At 44.1% G+C, this 24459-nt stretch overlaps 1 protein-coding gene across 15 annotated transcripts in view; it reads right to left on the bottom strand.

The window, feature by feature from the left end:
- Positions 1–495: 495 nt before the first annotated feature.
- gphnb (gephyrin b) overlaps positions 496–24459 on the bottom strand; it is a 66502-nt gene continuing 42538 nt past the window's right edge. The window contains exons 9-26 of one of the 15 annotated variants that reach the window (XM_040159883.2): positions 19973–20014; positions 18431–18505; positions 14268–14324; positions 11790–11832; positions 10941–11078; positions 8435–8527; positions 6858–6913; positions 6166–6285; positions 5914–5972; positions 5562–5715; positions 5428–5448; positions 3865–3986; positions 3230–3317; positions 2893–2966; positions 2745–2812; positions 2520–2623; positions 1431–1527; positions 496–1080 (exon numbers count right to left, since the gene is read on the bottom strand). In XM_040159883.2, coding sequence (XP_040015817.1) covers positions 947–1080; positions 1431–1527; positions 2520–2623; positions 2745–2812; positions 2893–2966; positions 3230–3317; positions 3865–3986; positions 5428–5448; positions 5562–5715; positions 5914–5972; positions 6166–6285; positions 6858–6913; positions 8435–8527; positions 10941–11078; positions 11790–11832; positions 14268–14324; positions 18431–18505; positions 19973–20014 — 1545 coding nt within the window. In that variant the 3' untranslated portion in view covers positions 496–946. The remainder of the gene's footprint in view (positions 1081–1430; positions 1528–2519; positions 2624–2744; positions 2813–2892; positions 2967–3229; positions 3318–3864; positions 3987–5427; positions 5449–5561; positions 5716–5913; positions 5973–6165; positions 6286–6857; positions 6914–8434; positions 8528–10940; positions 11079–11789; positions 11833–14267; positions 14325–18430; positions 18506–19972; positions 20015–24459) is intronic. The other 14 variants (XM_040159885.2, XM_040159886.2, XM_040159887.2 and 11 more) reach the window with 14 other exon arrangements.

Below are 24459 nucleotides of genomic sequence, written 5' to 3'. Positions count from 1 at the left end.
GGCTGTCAGCACTTAAAGAAGCTGCTTCATTAATTTTTTTTTTATTCTTAAATAGTTGATCAAATAAAAGGTTATTTTTTTCCCAGGTTAAGCTTGCCCCTGAGGGGGGGGTAGGGGTTTGGGGCAAAGTTTACACCCGGTCACTGTGAATATAAGGAAGCTTCAGGGTCTGGGCAGAATGGGTTGTGCCCCCCCCCCCCCCACACACACCTCCCCATCCCAACGTCACCTCTTCCCTGCCCAGGCATTTGGCACTGCGCACATGAACAAGACTCACAAGATAAACAACAAGCAAAGCTCTTTGTGAAGCCATTATGATGCATACTAATGAGAGAAAAACAGAAGTGTCACCTTGATGGGCGCCCAAAAGAGGAAGTGGTCTTGATGTGCCCCCTCTTCCTTTTAGCTGAGCACCATGGGAAATCTGGAGTCTTTCTCAATGTTTTCGTCATTTTCAAAAAACAGATTTTTTTTTCACTAAAGAGAAAATAATAATTTTCTTTTTTTTGTCCTGGCAGGCACCTACAGCTGTTTATTAAAATGCTACTGCTATAGATAAGGTCTAGCATTGAACACACAAAGCAATTGCAATGAAAGGAACGAAGTTGCCTTAATATAATAATGATAAGAAGAAGAATAATGATAATAATAAGAATAATCATAATAATATATTACAGAATAAATCTCTTTTTATAATTAGATTTTTTTCATTAAAAGTTATATTTTCTTTCTTTGAAATATTATAATCTTTTTAAAGTAATTTTTTTCATATGTATCTAGGTTGTGATCAAGATGTTGACTATACCTCAACGTTATCCAAATCAATAAAAACTAGCTGTGCCGTTGCATATTACAGAATAGTCAATGATATGTGGACATGCACCGTGAACCACCCATTCCAACCCTCGCTATACGACGCCTTCGCTCCGTCCCCCCTGTGATGACATCATAGCCGGCCGATGACCATGACGTCAACCACCTCGCCCTTGTGCAGCTCCACGTATTGCTCTGTTTTCGGAGGTAGCATCAGGAGCCCGTTAGCACTGCGCATGCTCATCAACCTGCTGCTCACCTGGTTCCCTGCAGCAGAGAGAGGACATCATATTTTAGATGAGAATTAATAGGAAGCAAATTGGGAATAGTTATTTTTTTTCTTTTCATACCATCATATTGAAATTATGATTTTTTTTTAGGTTTGCCGTCTGTCGTCATACTCTTCAATACCAAACTACAATAGTGGCCTGTTGCTCTAAAAAAAAAAAGAGGAAGTTGTGGCGTGGGATAATGATTACTTCTAGTGTGTCTACAAAGAGCATCAGATGTGATCAATCTACCGTGATCAAGTCCACACAATTCTTTTTTTGGGGGGCTCTTTGCTTTTATTAGTTACCAGTAAACAGTACTGTAGCTGTAGGCTTTGACTCTGGTACCTGTGCTCTGTGCCCACGGCAGAGGCTCCTGGTGATGCCACGTCAGAATGCAGCGGTGGTATTCAGGGCGAGGATCTAACTTCACATCACAAGATAACTAGAGAAATAACATACAACATAAATTACAATGATGTATAAGCGAGTTATCCTCATCACCTTGGTTTTCTGTCTGCAAGTCTTTCACACCGTCAAAAAAACAGATGGATTTACTGTAGAGTGCTGAAATGGGCAGATTATTTCATTGCACAGGCTGATGTTGCAAACCCCACTATTAGTATTATTATTATTAATCTGCCAACATCAACTTTCTCTTCTAAGGAGTTAGGCTAAAATAATCCCACATCTGGACAATCAACTAAATGTAATTAACTTGGGTTAAAGTCTATCTTCCCACCAAATTAAGCCAAACACATTTTTTAGCCTTTTTTAAACCATACTCTTCTAACTTTATTCTTTTCCTGTTTGATCTGCGTCAGATGTCTTCTGTGAGGGTTATGATCCAGCTCCATCTGTGCTCCCAGGCCATCGGTCCCACCACTAACTGGCAGTAATGCATTGAAGTGGATTTCTAACTGTTCTGTAACAGCAAATTACGTAACATTGCTCTCTGGATAGCCTCCATTTTGGCAAATGACCAGACCTTCCACTTTATGATGCTACTTGGGGACACAGTCTGCGGCTGTTTGGTATCATTATGATTTTTCTTGGTGTACGCCTTTAGGTCAGTGTCGGCCCGTGATTGCTTTCCTCTGCCAAGTCAAAGCAAAAACTTGGTGGTCATGAATATGTATCAAACGGATGAATAAAATAGCATTGAGTCATGAGTTAAGATGCAACGGACTGCAGCTACACACCCTGGAACTTAAGTATGGTTGTAATTTATCTTCTCTGTTGCAGTTTGTTGCATCTACGCTCAACAGTTCACATAGGTGGAAGAGAAATGATCCTTTTGCATACAGAGACGCTTCTTTCTGCCTCTGACCTTACTGGAATACTCGTGCCTGGTCATTAAACAGATAAAATAGCTTCTTGCAACCACCAGAGCCTCAACAGAAGATCAGGCTCTCCTGGTTGCTCTGTGCACCCTACCCTCGCTTTGATGATGGTGGGCCTAGGGTCCAAAATGCCCTGCATCTTCCTCAAGGCAGGGATGACAAAAAGATTACAGGTGACAACAGCGGACACAGGATTTCCTAGGACGGAAGGACGGACAGAGAGAGGACAGCGACAAGAGGAAAAAAAAGACAGAAATATATGAGAAACACCTCTTCAGAAGCAGCGGAGTGAATCACTCTTTCTCTCAACTTCACACACTACCTGGGAGGGCAAAGATTAGTTTGCGAGCACCGTCCATGTCCAAGGTGGCAAATGTTGTTGGGAGACTAAGGAAGAAAAAAAAACGTTTTATGTAAAGGTTTATTTGGTATTTTTAAAATTTCTGTGAAAAGTGGCATTTTCTTACCCTGGTTTCATGAAAACACGACCGAAATGTATCTGAGCATGAAGATCAATATCCAGCACCTGCTTAAGGTAGTCCTGAAAAAGGCATTGTAATTAAAAAGCATTTAACAAAAACAAAAATCAATTTTACTTTTAAAATACTTTTGAATTTGTGTGAATATGAAATAAAATAAAGACCAAACAATTAAGTAAGATAATATAAAAAAACATTACTATCTGATGCTTCTTGTCATAATTTATTCTCAAATAATGGCCGTCGTTCTCCCAGTCCACCACAAGGTGTCAGTAAAAGACAACGGCGTGATGGCGTGTGTGCACTTTTCATCCTGCAATGATACCTTCTCTCCCATTGACACTCCTCCTGAGGTGATGATGACATCCGCTCGGCTGATGCCTTCATTCAGAGCGTTGAGAAGGTCATCAGGGCTGTAGGGCACGCACACACACACGCGCACATGCACATATTAATCAGAAACTCACAGAAGAGGAAATTATGGACGGAAACAGTGTGTTCAACAACTTTTGTATGTAACTCAGTGAATCAACTGTCTTTCCTTTTAGTTCTGTTAAATGAAGCTCTTAGCAGAGGAACCAAGGAACCCAGCGCTGGCGACAGTGGTAGTCTCATGTTCAATGGGAGGAGAAGGGCCCGGCTGTTAGTGGGTAGCAGAATGCGCTGAGTGTTTGGCCAACAATGCTGACAGCTCACTAAACCAGGACCGACCAATTCTGTTCAGCGGAAGCGTGAAACCGTCGCCACGAAGCACCGCACAGTGAACTGCAGGTAAGCTGCACGGAGCGGATGCACGTGGCCGGATAGGTTGAAATGAAAGTCTATCTTGCTGAAAAAATAGGCTTCTGAATTGCTTGGGTTGTAAACACAGGGGGGGGATTGTGGTTTGTATTCAATCAGGCATCATACCAGTGGTCGCGGCAGATGCACCCGGGCGAAGATCTGCACTCTGCTACTTACTTGTCCCCCACGATGCCCAGATTGATGGTGGGGTAGCCGTGCTCCTGGATGGTGGCCAGCAGAGTGGAGCGGTTGCTGTCCCTGATCTTCCCAGGATGGAGGTCGTCTTCTGGGTTCAGCAGCTACCACGACACAAAGGGGGAAATGTTCAGAAACACTTTCAATCATTCAATCGCTGTAGTTATTTAAGTTGGAAAAAAAACAATCCGCCTTCAACGTTAATCTGAATATATTCTTGGTGAATATATAACTTATTATTCAGCTAGACAGAGGGGTTGAAGGCAAACATCTCTCGTTTGCTCTCACACGTTTACTCTGTCCTTGGTACCAAATGTGTTGCTCGTGAAAGAATAGGACAATAAAGTGATTCGCATGAAATTTAACTTTAAAAATACACATTTTACAGTGAATGATGGTAGACACTGTCTGAAGTTGGAAGGGATCAATTGAACCTTTGCTGTTGCTTGTGCTTTGAAATGATTAATCGATTAGTCGGAAAACAGAATTAAATATCATATATTTTCCGATATATATTCAGATTCATATTCAGTTTCTGCCGTTTTGAATGGATTTTGAACTGATGGCGATAAAACCCGCAATTTGAAGACATCAATTAGGCCACTGGGAACATGTGATGCACCCTTTTCCTTATTTTGTCAAATTTTATAGAATAAATGACTAATCGATTAATTGAAAAAAATATAAATTGATTGTATATATGGAATGAATTATGAAAAATTATTATTATTTGCAGCCCTTTCAGAAAAAAACGAACACAATTTGGTTAGACGTGTATTAGCATTAAGTTTGTCTTCTATTTACATTACATTCATACATTTAGACTTTGCTTCTTTTTATAGTAGAACATCAAATCTAAACTTTCTTTTTCTGAGGAAACGTCAACAAGCACCCCTAATTACTATAAGTATAAAAGGAAAGCAACACCACAAATGAACATGCATCTAATTCAGCAGGTTCACAGTGGGTTTATGGGCAGACATACTGCATACTTTCAGTTGTAAATGCCAGCTCTGCACACGTGTTCCTGTTTCTCTTCATCTGCAGCAGTAGCACAGAGAATATACTCAAAAATCTGGATGGTCAAATTAACCGCGTGTAAAAAGGAGAAGACAAATCCTCCATTCCATCAATCTTGTTCAAAGAGGGGAGGTGAGGACGATATACCACTGAGCAGGTTTGGAATGTGGCCATGGGGTAGGTGACTCTCAGCTGATTTACACAATTCAGGTATACCTTTATAGCACCGGGAACAATGTGTTATGGTATCTACAGTCTGCTGAGGATCTCCATGAAGGTTACGCACCCCATGAAATTTAAACGGCATATCAGTCACACAGATGCACCAATATGATCCCAGTGTTTAGGAAAAAACACCCGGTCACAGATAAACACAGTCTTCACAACTGAAAGCACACATGAATCGGCTGAGTGCGCATTCAGCTCTGAATGTCGTTCGGGTGTCCGCAGTCAAGGCAAACAATGTTGATTGTGCAAAAATATGAACAAGGTGTGCTGCCAGAGGAGACGGCACGTGGTTGTTACCTTTAGCAGCTGAGGCCGAACCTTTTTGGCAAATACAGATACAGTGTGGGTTGAGTGCACGAGGAGTAGTATAGTTTCCCAAATAAAAAAAATAAAAAAAAATGTTGATGGATATTTTTTCTTAAATCCTTTACCTCATTTCCTGTCGACATGACGGCCACCACGGGAAATTTCTGGACTTCCACCTCTGTGACTCCCACAGTGGCCAGGAGACCAATCTCAGAGGGGCCCATGTGGGTGCCCTTTGCAAGCACACACTCCCCACGCTTAATGTCATGGCCAATGGGCCTAGGGCGGGACAGCAAAGACGATAGTTCAGAGGACAATAAAGAGAAATGGAAGAGCACATTGCAATTTAAATTTAAATATATTGTATAACTTAAAGTGCAACCAAACACCAAATGTAGCACAAATAAACACCCTGGTGGAGAAGCTTAAAGAGGACGGCGGATTTGGCTTCTTAATAGAAACGCGTAACACACTAACCTGATGTCCTGCCCGGGGCGAGCCTGTACTAGGATCCGTACCTCCAGCTCCTCTGTGCCCTAAAAGATAAACCAGCAAATACATCAAATGGAACAAATTTTAATGTCCATTGTGTATAATATATGCTCAGTTGCTGTGGTGTTGAAATGGACCAATCCCAGTATGAAGAGTGAGAATGTGAGTCAAAAGTTCGTTCTGGTTGGGTTGACGCCAGAAGTGACCCGAGACAGCCCCACCAGAAGGGACGCTTACGTCTTCAGACTCGCGGAGCAGCTCGGTGTCTTCCACCTGGACCACAGCGTCGGCCCCGCATGGAATAGGGGCGCCTGTCGTCACCCTCATCACCTGGCCAGGCATCACCGTGTGGGTGGGCTGCACGGAAACAAGAGTTCATCATTTAACTTCAGCGATATATATCTATAAAACAGTCTATGCCTTTCTATGCGATAGCTCTTTTCACCCAAGTAAAATGAGTCAAAATGAAGTGAGTCTTCCACAAAGTTTCCCTAAAAAGCATCTCGCAAGCTGAAGACAAGTAGACTGAAGTAGAATAAAAAACATAATAACGGGACATGAGCGCACGTAGAGATTTGTATGCATAATTTTGTTCAGGATAAGAGGCTGGGTTGGTGAATAAATCTCCGCAGCATGCGCCCGTCTGAGAGGTCCAATGTGTTTTACGGTTTGGCAGCGCTGTGACTCTCTAGTCCCGCTAGGAGGCGAAGGGGCTTTTCATCACCTGCTAAGGGAACACACTGGCGTGCAATTACAGCCGGTCAAGGCGTGAGGGCGAAGGGCAAAAGTGAAGTACTTTATTTTCATACTCCGGTTGCGTGGGTGTTTGCGTGACGGAGACAACGTTGTTGCGCGCGTGTGTTTTGGGGCTTTTTTTTGTGAGCTAAAAAAAGGGTGTATGTGTCTAAAGTGTCAATGTGGGCGCGGACCTGCTCTCCAGCTTGGGACTCTCCAATGATGAAGCGGTCGCCTGGGCCGTCAGCCGCTAAAATAAAAGAAAGATTTAATAGCATTACACACGTTTGCAGCTATGAGTGTGTGTGTCTGTAGGAGTGTGGAATCATCTAGGTGAGTCATTTTATTTCAGTGGGCCACAAATGGGCAGAGAAGGAAAGACATTCGATGATCTTTAATTAAACATCTGAACGCGGTATTTCCAATGCTTGCACGGCTCACAGATTCAGAACTACGGTCCAACACAACGCCCCGCACTGTGAGGACACACAAGACAAAGGAAAAGCCCAATTCAGACTACAAAATACCCTTTGACATTGCAAAGTGCCTTTGGTGAGTGAACAACTTTGTGACTCATGGTTTAAACTAAAGGATTAAAGGCTCCACAAGTATGACAAAACGTCTAGGAACTCAAATCCCTAAAATCTGCAGAGGGACGCCTCGGCCGATGCCGGGCCCTCGGGACAGACGCATACGACCCAGAGAGACCCGTGGCGTTCCGCTCCTGCTTCCGCCTGGAGCCGGCAAGCCGCCGCGCCGCTCGCCAAGATCACAGCGCCCTCAACGCTTTGCAGGACTCCTTTGACCAAAACTTTGCCTCGATTCAACCCCAAAACTTTAGAGCCATAGGAATGATACAAACTCTCCACGAGCAGAAGTAAAAGCCACATCTCTCGTCACCCGTCACCTGGCAGATGTTGGGAATCATCGCCCTCCACGACCCACAATGCAAAGAGCCAACCTCCTCCTCGGTTCACAGCGGCATTGCTACTGAGAACGTTCACCACTGACCCAGTGTCCTGTTCCTCTCCAACCACAATCAGGTCATTTGTACAGGAGGAAAGACACACTGGCCCAGTTACTTTTTCGGCTTCATCTATGTTCTGCAACTTGGTCAGAAGAAAAAATAAGAAATGGTAAACTAGATTCATAAATCTACCACCAAGTTTGTCTGTAATGTTCTTTCCTTCTCTCTGCAAATGCATCAGTATGTGTAGGATAGGTTATTGGCATTGGATCCAGATATACGGTATATTGTATTATTATAATGTCACCTTAAACTTAATTGTGATCAAGTGTCTTGTCAGAAGTGTGAATTATATCCTATATTACCTCTTTATTAAGTCTTTCCTCAAACGGTTCACATAGTAAGCCCAACATTCATTCTGCCATCAACTTTGCAGCAAACAACTAATCTTTATGTTAGATATTGTTTGTGTCGTGGAACCTATTTTAATTCACTGATGTGAAAGTCTTCACTTAGTAATATTTACTATGTAATAGCACTATATAATAAGGCCAATGCGCTACTCTGAATGAACAGCTGTCGCAATGGTGTTCGTAAAGGTTCCTAAAATTAAAATGGACAGTAAAAAGTATTTTAAACGACCCAGTGTTGGAATATATAGGTGTACAAAAACGTTAATTAGGTGATGGTGTTAATTACTGAAGTGAAATTGGAAATCCCTGCCGTTCCACATCTTCTATCCTAGACAGAACATAATTACAGGACTTTATTTTCAGGTAACCTGCCATAATGTTCAGCGCTTACCTCTCACCGCATAACCATCCTTGACAGAGGCTGGGAAGGGTGGCAGGTTGTCTTTGGCATAAACGTCCTGAGCCAGGACTCGACCCATCCCATCTGTGGGAGAAGAGGCAGAACACGGGTGTGAGGAGAGGAGGAGAAGCTGGGGGAGGGACGGCGGGGGGAGAGAGACGGGCAGAGAAGCGCGGGGGAGAAAGCGCATCTGAATCAGATGGAGACACAGAGAGGCACATGTGCCGGCGGTGTGTATACGTGCGTGCGTGTGTGTTTTTAAACAGAGGCCGAGTGTGACGCCGCGCATCAGGATCTCTCTGCGTGACTCACTACCTGACCAGCACACCCGGACGCACGCTCTCCTTTACCGATTCACAAACAACAAGCGGAAGCTTGCGGGTGTTGCAATTCCCGTTACTTAACCAGCCAGACAACTTCAAAACACATTATCGTCGGTAAGAAAATAGACTCGGCACACACACAATAGCTCAGAGAGAGTGAGGGACGGAAAGGAAGATGGAGACAGACAGAGGCAGAGTGGGTGGAGGAGAAAAATCCTGCCACTAAAAATACTTTAAGCTGCTGTTTGGCTATATATAGCATTTGTTAGAGCCTTTATGCTATGATTACGTGGGCGTTAATATCAAGATCTAAGCTTTGATATCAATATGTTGAAGAGGAAAAAATATGCAAGTACACCCACACACATACATACATGCATCAGCTTAGGGAAATCACAACGAGCCGCAGTGAATAATTCATCTCAGTCGTCGAAGAAGAAACTCGTGCCTTTTTTTAAGTTGGCAGCATTTCATCTGAGATTTCGGTGTGTTTTGGTTTTGCTTCCAAGCTGCTATTCAAACGGCTTGTTAGAACCATGTGTTGAGCTCTGAATAGAAATAGAACAAAGGTGGTGCCTTGTTGCCGAAGATGAAAAATATATTTGATCAGACGCTTTGCGAAAAACATCTCTGGCAGCAGACAGAGGTTTTAAAAAGGGTTAAATTATGATAATTAAATCAAGGAGCGTCGTCACATCAGTCGTCTCCCTAGAAACAATCTGAAACTTTAGAAGACGGTACATTTACATAGATACCTGTGTATATGTAGAAAGGAATATATTTCCTTTAATTATGCAGCAAATACTGCACATGCATACGGTCAAACAGTCATACAAATAAAAAATATAATAATAATTCCAATACATATTATAAATGGAAATATATATTTTCAGTGAAAACAGTAATACATTGTATTTCTGTATATTGCACATTTACCGATTTGTATTGGCTCTATACAAGTACTAAATAAATACTGGAATAGGTATTAAATGGGAATGCAAACATCTGTGAAAAGGTATACAAACATTCTTGCACATGGATTGACATTTGGGGAATTATTTTGTGTGTTACACCATTATGATGACAATATAAAGAGATTGATCCTTATAATGCCCCACGCATGATATGCATCCATTAACAAACTATAATACAGTGCACACTTTACACACCCACATGCAGGGCCCTCTCCATCCAGCAGAGGACCGCGTCCAGCTGTTGTCTTTCTAAATATTTTAACTCTCATATCTTCCTCACCTCTTTACCCCTCTGTCTTCCTCCCAGCTGTGTTCTTGCAGATCGTGCAATCCCCCCCCCCCCCCCTCTCGAAGAACATGAAACATCCCTTTACACTTGGGAAAAGAAAGAGGCTCCTTGCACCTTCATTCATCTCGACATCATGTGAGCTGCAGGGTGTTATTGCCCCGAATCCTCTCTTACCCCATTTTCAGAGAGATGAATTAAAGAGAGTGTGTTTTCCCCCTCTGGCCCTCAGCCTGTTTCTGTGTCGCCCATCCGCAGGCTCAGAGGCCACTCTGCCGGAAGGCTTACAAGAGCCACGGGTGTTAACCAACTTCTCTCTGCATGTTTGCATCGTGTCCGCGCTAAGACGCGCATAATTCATCAAAAATCAAAACACAGAGATCAAGTTGAATGAGTAACTTCATGTATTGTTTTGATTGCGGCGCATTTATTCTTTTTTAATTTCAATATTTGTATTATATTTGTGTAGTACGAAAGGCCTACGGTCGGTGTTGTCATCAATAACCCATGTGACATTGTGAATTATTATTTAAAGTAAAAACTTTTTAAAAAGTAACTTGAAACAAAACCAAAACAATGAGCTTAAAGACGCCATTATCCTCCTTAAATCGCAGAGAGACTGCAGTCATGTGATGTCCCTGTGGTCCCACGGTGGGACCCTTCACCTTTATTTAAATATGAATACAGGTTCTATTATGTTAATACAGCATTTAAGTGACTAGCAATAACTGATTTTCTTCTGCTTAGGGAGCAATAGATGTAAGTGACACTTGGATCATGAGGAAGGGTTTGTATCTTATGTGCCTTTGTAGCCAAATCGATGTGTGTGTGTGTGTGAAGAATGAAAGCATGAGAACATTTCAGTAGGTGGAAAGAATATTTGCTCGATCTGCAGGGTTTCTTGTCCCCCTCACCTCTGTAGTTGATGATCTCAGTGCCCAGGACAGCGGTCATCTCCAGCACAGTGATGAAGGCCTTGTCCATGGAGGTGAGCGGAAAAGGGGACATGCGGTGCCTCCGGGCCACCTTAGTGATGTCCACTGCACTGTGACCTGGGAGGACACAAGGAACAACGTAGAGTTGGGATGCCCCATCCGAAATAATTCACCTGATCAACTCACCCGATGAAAAGAGACATATTGGATTAAAAAATAGAAATCTGAAAAAACATACCGGTTGAAATTGATCACATGAAATATTTTCAATATATTGTCAAGCATTTTTTTTTCTTTATTTAGACAGTTGAGATAAAGATGGAGGGAAGGGGGAGAGGAGACGACTCTGCGCTGACACAATCCCAAGACAGTGAAGGCTCTGAAGTCAAGGAACTGAACCACCCAACTATCTCCGAGGACAAAAACTGTATTTTAAGAAGATTTCTTTGGAAAAACCCCTACAAATTAACACTGATCTTATTGCACTGGTTTTGCAGCTGTAGCAGGAGAAGTAAAACTACCAAACACAAGACATCTCTCTCTCTCTGAACAGTGGTTGTGCTTTGAGTTCTCTTGACCCAATTTCTCCCCTTTAAACATACTTATGCTTCCTCAGCATATTCTGATGCTTACCATGAGGCTTAACAACCTCTGGCAAAACATCCTGCACGCACGCACGCACGCACGCACGCACGCACGCACGCACGCACGCACGCACGCACGCACGCACGCACGCACGCACACACACACACACGAGAGCCGCCACACACAGCAAACACACAAACCGTCCTCACAGTGTCGCCTTGCGATTGGAAACTTAGTACTCACTTGATCTTAGGATATTTTCTTTGCTGCTGCATCGCGACTGCACCTTGAGATGGAGACGGCGATTGGGAGAAAGACGTAGGACAAAAGGAGAGAGAGAGAAAGCAGAGGAAGTGGTAATTTGAGATTAACCCGACTGCCCTTTTGACATGAGAATCTGTTTTTATTTTTTTACAACAGTCAGAAGCACAAGCGCCGTGTCACACTACACTGTGCACTTTGTCCTGCTGTTGGGAGATGGCAGCATCTCCTGCATTAGCATCACTTACTGTACACTACTTGGTCACATCACAGGTGACATTCACACTGATAAATGCGCTGACATTTCCCATCACTATTAGATTGAAGCACTACGAAAAGGAATATATATATATGGACAAGGGCAACAACATACAGAGTGACAATATCTCATCACAAGGTCATAACAGATGTTTTAACTGTGCTACGGTGTCACATCAAATGTAGTGAAAATGTGGTGTGGAGCATAGATAGCGGCTGTTCAGATGTGGTGCAGGACGGTAAAGGCTTCTCTGGAGAGCGCTGATGCAGCACGATGGATGTCCGCACTGCTGCTTTACTACCTGTAATCTACGGCAAGGTGGGGAAGGAGAACAGAGAGGGGTCCAACTGGGCTGAGCTTCCCAGAAGCATCTTCAGACTACGGTTAATGGTTGTTAATGGTGAGCGAACGGAAAGCTAACTAAATGATAAGTAGTGCTGCTATTACTCACAGCTAATGTATTTTTTTAGTGCAGTACAACAAAACGAGAAAAAAAGTAGCCAATGTTTAACGTGAGATAAAAAAGACCACGTTTGCCGTAAAATCTTTAATCTTGAAACTCTAATGTCTCAATTCCAAACAACATACTTTGAAGTGCATCACTATATTCTATACTCTTTATTTTCTGAGTTGATATGGAAAAGCTACTATTAAAAAAGGTCAAGCAGCAATTACTTTTCATTTGACTGCTGAAAAGTGGTCCGAGGGCCGTTGGCTCAACACACACCTCCTTGTTTGATAGAGTGAAATTGGGATACAGCTGGGATCAGTTTGCTCAATACTTAAAAGTTTACTGCATATCATCAGTGGCGAACAAAGGAAAGAGCGGACGGCTGCTCTATATTGTAACTGTCAAGTGGGAAATCGACAAGCCAGTGGTCCCCTTTTGTCTCACTGCTGCTGTTAGGAGCCGCCAACCTCCTAGTGGTCATGCTGTTTGTTAACGGTATTTATAGAAAACTAATAAAAGCTACAAGTTACAGGCTCATGAAGAAGATCCTGTCTCACAGTATGAGCATGCTTTTGGAAAGCTCAGCTTGAGGGAAGGACTATATAAGGGAATGATAATCACATGTTAGAGGTGTTCAGGCTACAAGATTGCCACAGAATAAAAGTATACTTTTTACACGCCCTGTACACCAACATCCATAAATAATACATAACTCCAGTCAGGATCAATTGGGATGCCTTTGGGTTCCAATATTTTTCAGTCTGCCAAAAATCAGGGCAGGCTTTTGTCCAATTGGTGGGCTTGATTTGACCGTGTAGATCTACCTTTATTCAGACTAGTTGACCGGCATGAATGCCTGGTTGTCCGTTGTCCTCCCTGTCCTGTCTTTCACCTTTTCTGTGTTCTGGCAACTGCTGCGTCTCAATAACACACATACATCAGTGTGTGTTCCATGGCTAAGGTCCCTCCACCCGTCCCTCTCCTCCTCCTCCTCCTCCCTCCCTCACTGCCATCCTAGGCTACCACTGTGACACCACTGGGCACCAAACAGCCGAGGTGAGAGGGTGAGCGATGGGAGGTGTGGCGAGGTGGGTGGGACGGTGGAGGAGGAGGGATGGAGGGACAGAGAGACAGAAATAGACAGAGGGGCGAAAGGATGAGGATCGGCATGACGTGGTCCCACAAGCCCGGAAGAAAAAAAAAAAAAAAAGGAAAGAAACAAACGAAAACAGGAAGCACGGACTTGACAGACTTCACTAAACTACAGAGCCGAGACACAGCAGAAAGGAGGGAAAACGGGAGGAAAGGAACAAAACAATAACGACCACTCTAGCGGCCTGACGGCGTCTACTTAACAGACATCCAGCACACCAGACAGAGCTACTGAAAGCAGAGCATGTTAAACCGGAGAGACAGAGGGAGAGACGGACAGACGGGCGGAGGGAGAGAAAGAGAGACAGACAGGAAAGTGTGCGTGGGAGACGTGGAAAGGGGGAGACTCCAAACGTACCGGACAGAGAGAGTAGTAAGACAAGAGTGACGAGGGTGAACGATAGACAGATCGAAGACGAGGGAGAGTCAAAGTGGCCACAGGCAGATAGAGAGACATAGAGAGAAATTGAGATAGCGAGAGGGAGAGAGGGGAAGGGGGGGGGGGCACACAGAGCGGGGCATTTGTTTTGCGCGTTCCTCGGAGAAGGGAGAGGAAAAGGCAAGGAGGGAGAGAGGGGGGGGGGGGCGGGATAGTTACTCGAGAGCTGAAGGTCCTCCTGCGATCATCTTTAAGCCCCTCCAACCTACACTGGAGCTAGTGGAGATAAAGCATCGAATCACAGGCATCAGTGCATCTGTCCCGGCAACCGCAACAACACAGACAGACAGGACAGGACAGAGGAACGGACAGATGGACCGAGGGACAGACAGACAGACGGACGGGCGGGCATCCACTACGACGAACAACCCTAGCAGGGGGAGGGAGCAGCAAGGAGAGAGAGCTGAGAGAGGGGGGAGAGGGGGGAGAGAGAAGAAGGAAGGAGAGCACAGGAGGCTTCCAGGTGTCATAGTGCACTCGGTGGCAGCCATACTGGAGAGATGAACCGCTGACATCGTTTGCAATTAAACAGCATTAAAAAAATATGTTTTGGAGGCGCGTTGGCCAACGATTGGTCCGTGATAAGTGGTTAATATGGTTAACTACCTGGCTACTCTTAAACCAAAAGTCTAGTGAGTCAATAAAAGCAATAAAAAAAAAAGACTGACTCAATGAATATATGCATCTGAAAAGTCTGGCATCTGTATTTCTAATATTAGTGCCACAATCGAATATCCTTTTTAACACGAACATACTTATTCTATGACAATCCCGAAATAACACCACCCTGCAGCTGTAAGTACTCAATTATCTTTTACTTTTAAACCTTTTCAGACTCGTCACAGGTATCATATATATCTATAATAATTGAATAAGATAATTCAATTAGTACATTCTCATTTCAGATATGATACAGCTGATTTGTTCACGTAGACCTCCATGATGGCACCAGCTGTAGTCGCTAAGAGATTTGTGCCACAACTGCTGAGCCCTCATATGGAGAGAGAAGGAAAGGCATGATACAAAAAAGAGACAGAAAAAAGCAAAAGGTGGGATTAAGGGAGCTAAATACAGCTACAGCAAGACACAGATCAAACTTGCAGACATTGAACAGCACATATAAAAACTAACGACGGCTAGTACATTTTCGCACAAGGTGTGCCTTGCTAAAAAAGAACTGCAAAAGACATCTAACATAAAAAGAAGAGACATTTAACGCAGGACAAAAACATCAGATTCTCACTACCTAGCCGGTCTCTTTAAACACACAGACAAACCACAATAATCACAAGCTTCCTCATCCAGTTTCACATATTCCTCTACAGTAATGAATGATGAATCTGCCCTGCAGCTAAGGGTAATGCAGCAAATATACAGTCACTGTTCACTAAGAAACAGCTAGAAACCCTGATGCAGTGTGGAGTGACGACACTAAAACCCAAACCGGTGGAAAACAAGACCTCCGTATGACCAAAGAAAACAGGTAAGTAGAATAGATCATATCATCAGAGGGCCATGGGGGGGGGAGACTGGTTGCAAATGGGGATGAACACAGTGGTAAAGCTGCAGGAGGGGGGTGGGGGGAGGGGGGGTGAAGTGAGTGTGTGGAGAATGACTGAAAAAGCAGAATGGGGTGTGGTTGGACGTTTAAGGGGAGGGGGGGTCGGAGGGCTTGGTCGGGTGCAAAAAAGTAGACTTTCAAACACTCTGGCACTCATTTCTAATCTACCCTCCACTGCAAGCACCACGGGAAAAAAGACAGTGAGCTCAAACAAGTGATGCAAACACACACACACACACACACACACACAAATTCAAAGAAAAGAGCTTAGAAAGCCTCAGTGAGCAAAGACATAAAACAATGTTGCTGAGAAGCGTAGTTGACACAACTGTGTGAGTGTGTGCGTCTGAACATTTGGGCCGGACACCTTCACCTTTACTCTCATTGGAATATTGCAGTATGCTGGGAATGCCGACACACACACACACACACACACACACACACACACACACACACACACACACACACACACACACACACACACACACACACACACACGCACATACTAGAAAAAAATAAAAATAAAAAAACACTGGCCCTCATGCCAGGAACACTAATCACTCAACACGCCGACCCCGTCGTCGCCAGGGAAACAGCGTGACGATGGGTTGTCATGGAGATCTGCCAGGAAGATCAATGGTCTGGGGAAAGGATGGAGGCGGCGGCGGTGTCAACAGACACAGAGTGGTGAGCTTGGCCCGGTCAGCGAGACCGGTGGCTCCAGGGACCGCGAGCCCCACCAAGGAAAATCGATGGCGCCAATAAGCAGCCGGCCGGGAAGATGCTCCAGGAAATTATGGGATGTCACCGCTGAGGTGCTGTGCTCAGCGCAAAACAAAGGAGCTGTCAAGACAAATTATGCAAAAAAAGAGGGGGTGGGGGTGGGGGGGTCTATCCGTTTGCCTCCAGGACGAAAGGGCTGTGACAGGAGGCGAAGGGAGGCTAGTTTCAACCAGCTTTGACCGCCTGTCCACATGGGACACGGGGCAAGAGAGCGACGAAGCGGTGGACCCAGCGCTGGAGTGACAGCGACAGTGGGGCAGAGGGCGGGGCAGGCAGACGGCGGGGCAAAACGCTACGGGGGCGACCCACAGCCAAGTGCTCCTCCCTGGGGAGCGGCGAGGAAGAGGATTCAGCAAAGGCCTCCGCTCTCTGCCCTGACCGCGAAGCACCGCTGGCTTTCTCGTGTTGCCCCATTGATCTTCTGTTAATTCAGACAAATACTTGCGCTCCAAGTTAGACCAGGTGCAAAAGCACACACACACACACACACACACACACACACACACACACACACACACACACACACACACACACACACACACACACACACACACACACACACACACACACACACACACACACACACACACACACACACACACACTGCAAAAACACCACAGCATCACCAGTCACTGATACACAAATCATATGAAATGACCAGATGTGGAATGAGTGAGAGAGAATGAGTGCTGGTGGAGGTCCTGAGAGGACCACTAAAAGGGGTGATACACAGGGAAACTCCTCGGCGAGACAAAATGCTGCTTAACCGTGTGTCTCTTCACATTAAACAGCATAAAAAAATCGCTTTTGTCTTGATTTGTTTAGTCCACTATACTTCCAGGTGTATCGCCGCAGTAACTTGAAAACGTCTTTGAAGGACCTTTGCTCTGCACACCTCCCCCTGCAGATGTTATATCCATGAGGATATAAAAAAATGTACCTCAAATTTAAAGGCACCGTTCACACCTGGTTTTAACAGCCACTCTGTATCTGGATAATGATATCAGCTCACTGCTCTTGCATATAGACCTTGTATTAATAACTATTCTGGTCTTCATTTTTGCCCTTAAGATCTGTCGTGGATATGCAAATTGAACAGGACTTGTTAACACACATTGTATGTTCTGGGTCAATGGAACGGAGGATGCCGTATGAGCTCTACATATATTACTTTATGTAGGTTGTGTGGTTCTTTGGAGTTCTTGCTCACGCTTTTCTCTTCGACCTTCTAAAAGCTTGAGTTTAAATCTTAGTTGTTACATTAACGGTCGCGGTTAAAGTTGGTTACATCTGCAACCTCACTGATAAAAACTATTGAGTTAAAGTTACAAACAAACTCTAGGTGTTTAATATTTTACAACTCAGCCTTAGTCCATTTCGTCAGGTGTGGGTGCTGTTCAACAGTGCAACATTAAAAAGGCCAACATCCCCACAGGTGACACTACGTTTTGATTTAAGTATTTTTTGGTGCATAGAAAGTACACATCACCTCTTTACAAGGTGAGCCCTGTCCAACTCAAGCCAGAGAGAGGAGCTCTGAAAATACAGCCCTCTCTGAAATCTCTAATGAGATAAAAATGAAACCTGAGCTCATCAGATATCCAGACGCAGATAACTCCTTATAACCATGTGCGAAACTGGTGTCTACTCCATCAATATCACCCTGCGTTAGCATTGTGACATCTTCACGTCTCAGAATTTGAACTGTTGTGTCTCAATGTCTCCAGCTACAGCTTAACATAAGACACCATATAGTGTGCAGATCATATTGTTTCTCATCAGTAGAACAATGATAGTAAGACCAGATCTTTTTGTAGTCCTACATGAAATATTGTCTATGTCTATATGTGCTGCTCTTCCTCAGCTGCCCCCTTTGCCTGTATTCTGTGTGTGTCCCCAGTGTGGTGAGGTGCTGTGTGGGATGCTAGTGACCAGCATGCCGGTGGAAGAGAGCTCGGTAGAAGGTTAGCGGGTTTACCTGGTCCAAGGTAGAGTACCTTGACTTGAGCGTGATGACCTCATCCAGGTGAGCCCTGAATTCTCTCCGTGAGGCCTGGGGGAAGCCACAGGACAGTCACTCACTTTCATGTCACACACACGCGCACACACACACACACACACACTCGCACAGGTGAAGGCAACAGACAAGCAATCCCACTCTGATCGACACAACATAACAGTTAGCGGTGCTTTTGAATTCCGAGCACAATTGCGCGCACACACACACACACACACACACACACACACACACACACACACACACAGCAGAACTAACCTGACACCCACTGCATCGCATCAAAGGAAATAAAAATTAAAAAAAGATGTTGCAAACAACTGTAAAACCACCGACAACATCACAAATGGATGAAGAACAGAACCAGATCAGTGGGTTTGACAACAGAAGAGCGCTGCTGCTGTGGACACATTTCTCTGTTATTGTGTGCAGGTGGAGGTCAAATGAGCCCAGGTGAGTGCTTGACCCCTGGCCGTACCCAAGGCCCCTGTCTGACCCCGAAAGGAAAATGTGTCTAAAATACTCCAGTTGTGGCCTGTTGGTTTGGCTTGAAGTGAATGTTTGAAGTACAATTATTTTGGGAGGAAAGAGGAGATGCTGCTTGGACTATTTCCTAATTAATATTGAAACTAATAATTTATAATATGTTGTAAAAAAAAACACTGCTCAAATTAATTAAAGAAAAATAAACTTAGAAATTATAGTAAAATACATATAAGCATGTTTATAGATCATGATGCAAACATACTGCCTGCTTTGAAAGGCTTTCGAAGCAGACATAAAAAAAATGTCATTACTGTATAATTACAGGAACTTAATGGATCCCGATATCACATCGAACAAGTGTCAGCACTCTTGCACGCCCTTGCTCTGAGGCCATGTCTTTATCAGTTTATCAGAGTCATTGGGGCCTGACCAGAGTAACAAGCACGGAAGAGTTACACACACTTAACTGGGCCTTTTGCCTTTTACAAGATGCTGTGTGAGTGAGAGGCCCTTTTACGCACATAAACACACTTTGTTCTTGCGAGCAATATCCTTTTCATTCACATACATAATTCAAGCATCTTTCAACTTCAATATTGAGGTTGAAATAAGGTCGAGGAAGATGCCAAAAGAGGGTATATTGTTGTTTTTTTTGTTGATGGTGTGCGAGTGTGGAAACAAGGCGACGGTTAGATACAGAACGTGTACCAGAACGAAGGCAACGGGGCATTTTGCTACAAGACAAAAATTAGAGTAAAACGATAACAAGACCACATCCGCACAAAAAAAAACGAAAGAACGCACAAAAAGGACTGTGGGTAGTGTGTTGAAAAACAACAACAACACAGAGACAGCAGGAGTGCAGCAGGCAGGACAGCACGCACATGGGGGACGAGGGGGGGGGGGGGGGGCGTGAAGTTTAGGGGGATAGAGCAATCATTCCAGGCAGGGGGTAAGAGGTGCGGTTGGGGAGTGAGGGAGGAGGCTGCGACGTTGTCTTGGAAACGCATGCAGGAGTACCTCGGCAATGCTTAGGGTGGATGAACAGGAGGGGAGCCGCGCCTGGTGCCCGCGAGAGAGAGGAGGGGACAAGAGAAGAGGGTTAACAGAGGCAAAGCTGGGTTGAGCAAGGGGGGCGGGGGCAGAGACACACAGAGACGGACGGGGGAAGCAGGACGCCGTCCTCTCTGTCTTTCGGGAGGACATCTGCTTGACAGGTCTCTGTGTGACTGTCTCGGATGAGCCATGACAGCAAAGGGCTTGACGGGACAAGACATGGACAAGATAGGACAGTACAGGACAAGGACAGGACAGCAGGTAGGGTTTCAGAGCAATAGGAGCAGAGTTGTTACAGGAAACATCACACATTTCTAACAATAAGTCAATTCATATTCACAAGACCTGACTGAATGAACTGCCGCCGCTATACTATTCCATTCTATGTATTCGTCCTAATCCAGGATTTAAATGTCTCCTAGTAAATCCAACCCTCGGAGTCTGGAGGATGTGTGAAATGTACCACGTGCATGTGTGTACCATGTTCTCTGTGACAAAATTCCTATATTCCAATGATTGCGAAGGTGGCAAAAATCCAGATCAATTAATCGATTAAGGATGAAAACCTCATTAAAACACAGTATTGACGGTAAGCCCTGAAATCTATAGACGTGTCAACAATTGATCTAAAATGTCTCCTTGATCTCCCTTCATCACCATCATGTCCGACTAAGCAAGACTAACTAGACGAGTTAATCGGAAACCACACAGGATTTACAGGAAAATGCAATGTAGTTTATTTCTAGCTTGCAGAAATATCAACTATCACTGCTCCACTGAGGTCAGCTATGATTGGAGCACTTTCATCCATGCTGTGGTAAGGCAATTCTAACCACATTGCTTCCACCTAAAAGCACATTAGGGCTTTTATTACCGACATTAATGGTGTTGGAAAGAGGTTTCTTTTGCCCCTCAGCTTTCCTTAAATTCTAATGGACGGATAACCGTTGCTTTCGATTTCAGAGGTGATCTTGTTCTCGATATTTGTGTCTAACTACAGCGATCATGCCGTTAATTTACTGGTGTGAGAATCATTCACTGTACACGCAACATTAAATGTAGGGAATTTAATTCCACAGGTGTGAGGAAAAATTGTCCAAAAAATTAAAAAAAATTGTAAAACTGCGTTGGCAGTGGCGTTTTAGCTGCTAACTGGAAAATCCTTCACATATATTCCCTGCAAAATAATGGTCGCCGTGGAAGCCAGAGCTCACTGTGAATTATTACTGAAGACATTAGATTATCCCCAACCTTTCCTCATGACATAGTAACAGTTTTAGATGATGTGATAAATGGCCTTTCTAAAGCGGGGCTGTCGAGCATCCCGTTCCTCCTAATTGAAATGCTTTGGATTCACAGTGGCTGCACTCGCCCAACTCACAGCTCAGGTAATGGACACTGGCAGGAAACCACGGGAGTGAACTACACAAAAAATCTCTTAAATTCCTACAGGAGCAAGTTAGCACTCTGTTAAGACAAAGCTCAAGGTACCAAAATCCCAGTCCCTGCCAATTCAATGATTTAAAGTTGATTCAATTCAGTCTGAAACCACTTGCTGCATATGTACATTATTTCATTAGAATCTTCGGAATGATACTGAAGTCCATTGGTGCCTGCAGGGTGACTTTTATACTAGCGTCACATAGTTGCTCTACAACATACTTTGTCTCTTTGAACTTTTTGAATAAAAAAGTAAAATGAAGCTGACAATTCAACCTGATTAAGGAAATTCAATCCCAAATTCAAACACCAAAATGTTTTTATACAAAATGAACGTGAGACAGAATGGCCAAACTTAGTACGGGAGAGACACACACTAGCATTCTCTCTATGTATTGTACTTTTACTTTAGTAAAAGTGGTTTGACATACAACACACTTACACTCAGACAGCGGTTATCAGATTGGGTATGTTCCTCATACATTGGCCGAATAATGGATCCAGTTGCAGTGGCATCACACACGCTGAGTGTGCAGCATTCCGAGGAGGTGATGTCTTTCGCTGTCAAATTAAACGTGTGTGCTGTCAGCACTTTAAGCTGACTTGAAGTTTTGTGCTTACGAACAGCAAGTTCCTGAAGACAAAAAACTTGCACAACTTGCAACGGGCCCCTTCTGAGTGCACAGAAAGAGAGAACGAATCCACACTCGGGGGGCCAAGCGACCGGTGACCACAGCTGACCGGAGGAATGCGCTGCATGCGCTGCGTGCCCTGCAGCCGCGCCCTGGTTCGCTCATCGCTGCGCTCCAATGAAAATGAATTAACTATTAGGCGGGTTGGCATGGTAACACAGCTGATTGGACAGGCTTGTGTTGTGCATGAACATGCTCAGTACAGCTGGACAGACTGGCCTCATCCATTCATCCCACTCCCCTTAATTTGGCGCCTGTCTGTCTGTCCGTCTTCCTCCCGTCCGGCCTGACTGTCTATTTTTTTTTTTATCTCACTATTCAAACCTCTCTTGCCCTCATTCCATTCTCTCCATCGCCCTTTGGGCAAGAGTTTCTCCAGACACATATAATATCACATGCACTTCTTACACAGATGCTTGTTCATAGGACTGAAGTACGGACACGTCTAAACACTCTACACACATCTACAGTATTTATCTTAATAACAAATAATAAACATTCTTTATGGACCAATGAACAAGCACACTGCGCTCAGCTGAGGTCTTCTGGACCCGTGGCCTTCAGAAACTTGACCCTAATGGTCCATCGGTGCTTTGAGCCATAAAGCAAGGGAAGAGGCTTTATGCGTTTACATTAATCCGAGACAAAAGAGCACTTTCGTTCAGGCCTCAGCTACCTTCATCTTGTCACAGCAACAATACATTATATGTATTATCAAACATCCTGTAGGACCAAGCCAACTATCTGGAAACGGCAGATATCCCAGGATAAGGTTATTTTTCACAGCTCAATTAACATCAAACTGCCTTTTAAATCAGGTTATTGAAATCTGTTGTCAAACAGAGGATGATATAATTTTAGCTGGACACGCATCTTTGTATTTCCCCTCGGGGCTTAGAAAGATCTTGCTGAGCACATTTTCAAAAGGAGAAAAAGAGAAGCGCACTGCAAAATCTCCTCCTGAAAGTTAAACAAATCTGTCAATGCAATACGAGTATTGTACTTCTCCAATGATAACGCCATGTATTTTGTAACGGCGAGCCTTTATTTTGAAATATGTTTGATTGGTTTCTTGATGAGAGATGACTAGTTTTTTTTTACGCTACCACTATAGTAACATGTTAATTAATGAGTTAAAGGTACTGGTAGTTGTATTATTGTTATATTATGTGTAAGACAGTGGTATTATTCCTAAATATTTCCCCCTAGAAAGAAAGCTAATAAGCATACATATTTCCTAAACTGAGAAATTACTTGTTTCTTGCAGCATACCAAATACATTTAGGCAAACCAAATCTACACTACACATCATTTTGAATTTCATTGGCCTGTCCTGACATCATCAATGGCTATTTCTGGTCTCTGCACAAAACAGCTGGACTTATTGGAGTAATTTTGTAACGCAAACAGGAACAACCGATAGACCTCTGCAGGGCATTAACAATCACCGCTTGGATGATTCTTCACACAGTGGGAAACTTTGTGTAACTTCGCATCGATAAGGCTGCAAATGTATCTCCTGACATTTAGCCATCGTTAGGATCTCCACTGCTACATCAACATCCTGCTCAGCCACTAATGTCGGTGGCTGCAGGGAAGCACATGGTAACTGGAGGGGAAATGAATAGCAGCGTGCACATCTGTACTGAGGGGTTTCTGATTCCTTTCTTGCATGAAACTCCCTGAAAGATGCTGGTAAAAGCCAGCAGCTAAACGAGGAAGGGAGATGCGGTTGTTTCTGTTTGTGAGAAGATGATCGCTGGATTTAAAACAGACATGAAGCCCTGCTTGCACTCACCCTCCTTTGTCAGAACCTCCTTTAACGTCCACCGCCCCCCCACCATCCCTTTACTGCAGATACCTTACGGCTACACTACACAGCACAGGAGCCCATTTACCCCCCCCCCCCCCTCCTCTTCCTCACCCTGCAGCCCCCAAGCTAGTTGAAGATAGTCAACAGTACCCTTGCTACATTATTCTCCCCCCTGCACTCTAATCTCATTCATGGCCCGACTGCGTACCCCCTTCAGGCATCATCAGCACACACACACACACACACGTAAAAATATATTAGTATAGCAGCACAACTTCTACTTACAAGCACACAGTGTACACACAATGTAACCTCACACCCCCAATAATACAAAATCCTTTACTTATTAACACAGGGACACACACACACACACACACACACACACACTCAAAACCTGTAAACATCCTCTCAGATATGCAAGAGGAAAGAAATGACTTACCATCTTCTGCCTGGAGTCGGAACAGAATGAGCTCCCCGGCCCATGCACACCCTCAAGAACACACACA

The sequence above is a fragment of the Gasterosteus aculeatus genome, chromosome 18 (assembly GCF_964276395.1).
Source record: "Gasterosteus aculeatus chromosome 18, fGasAcu3.hap1.1, whole genome shotgun sequence".
Taxonomy (NCBI): domain Eukaryota; kingdom Metazoa; phylum Chordata; class Actinopteri; order Perciformes; family Gasterosteidae; genus Gasterosteus; species Gasterosteus aculeatus.
This window is presented reverse-complemented; position numbering and strand designations above follow the sequence as displayed.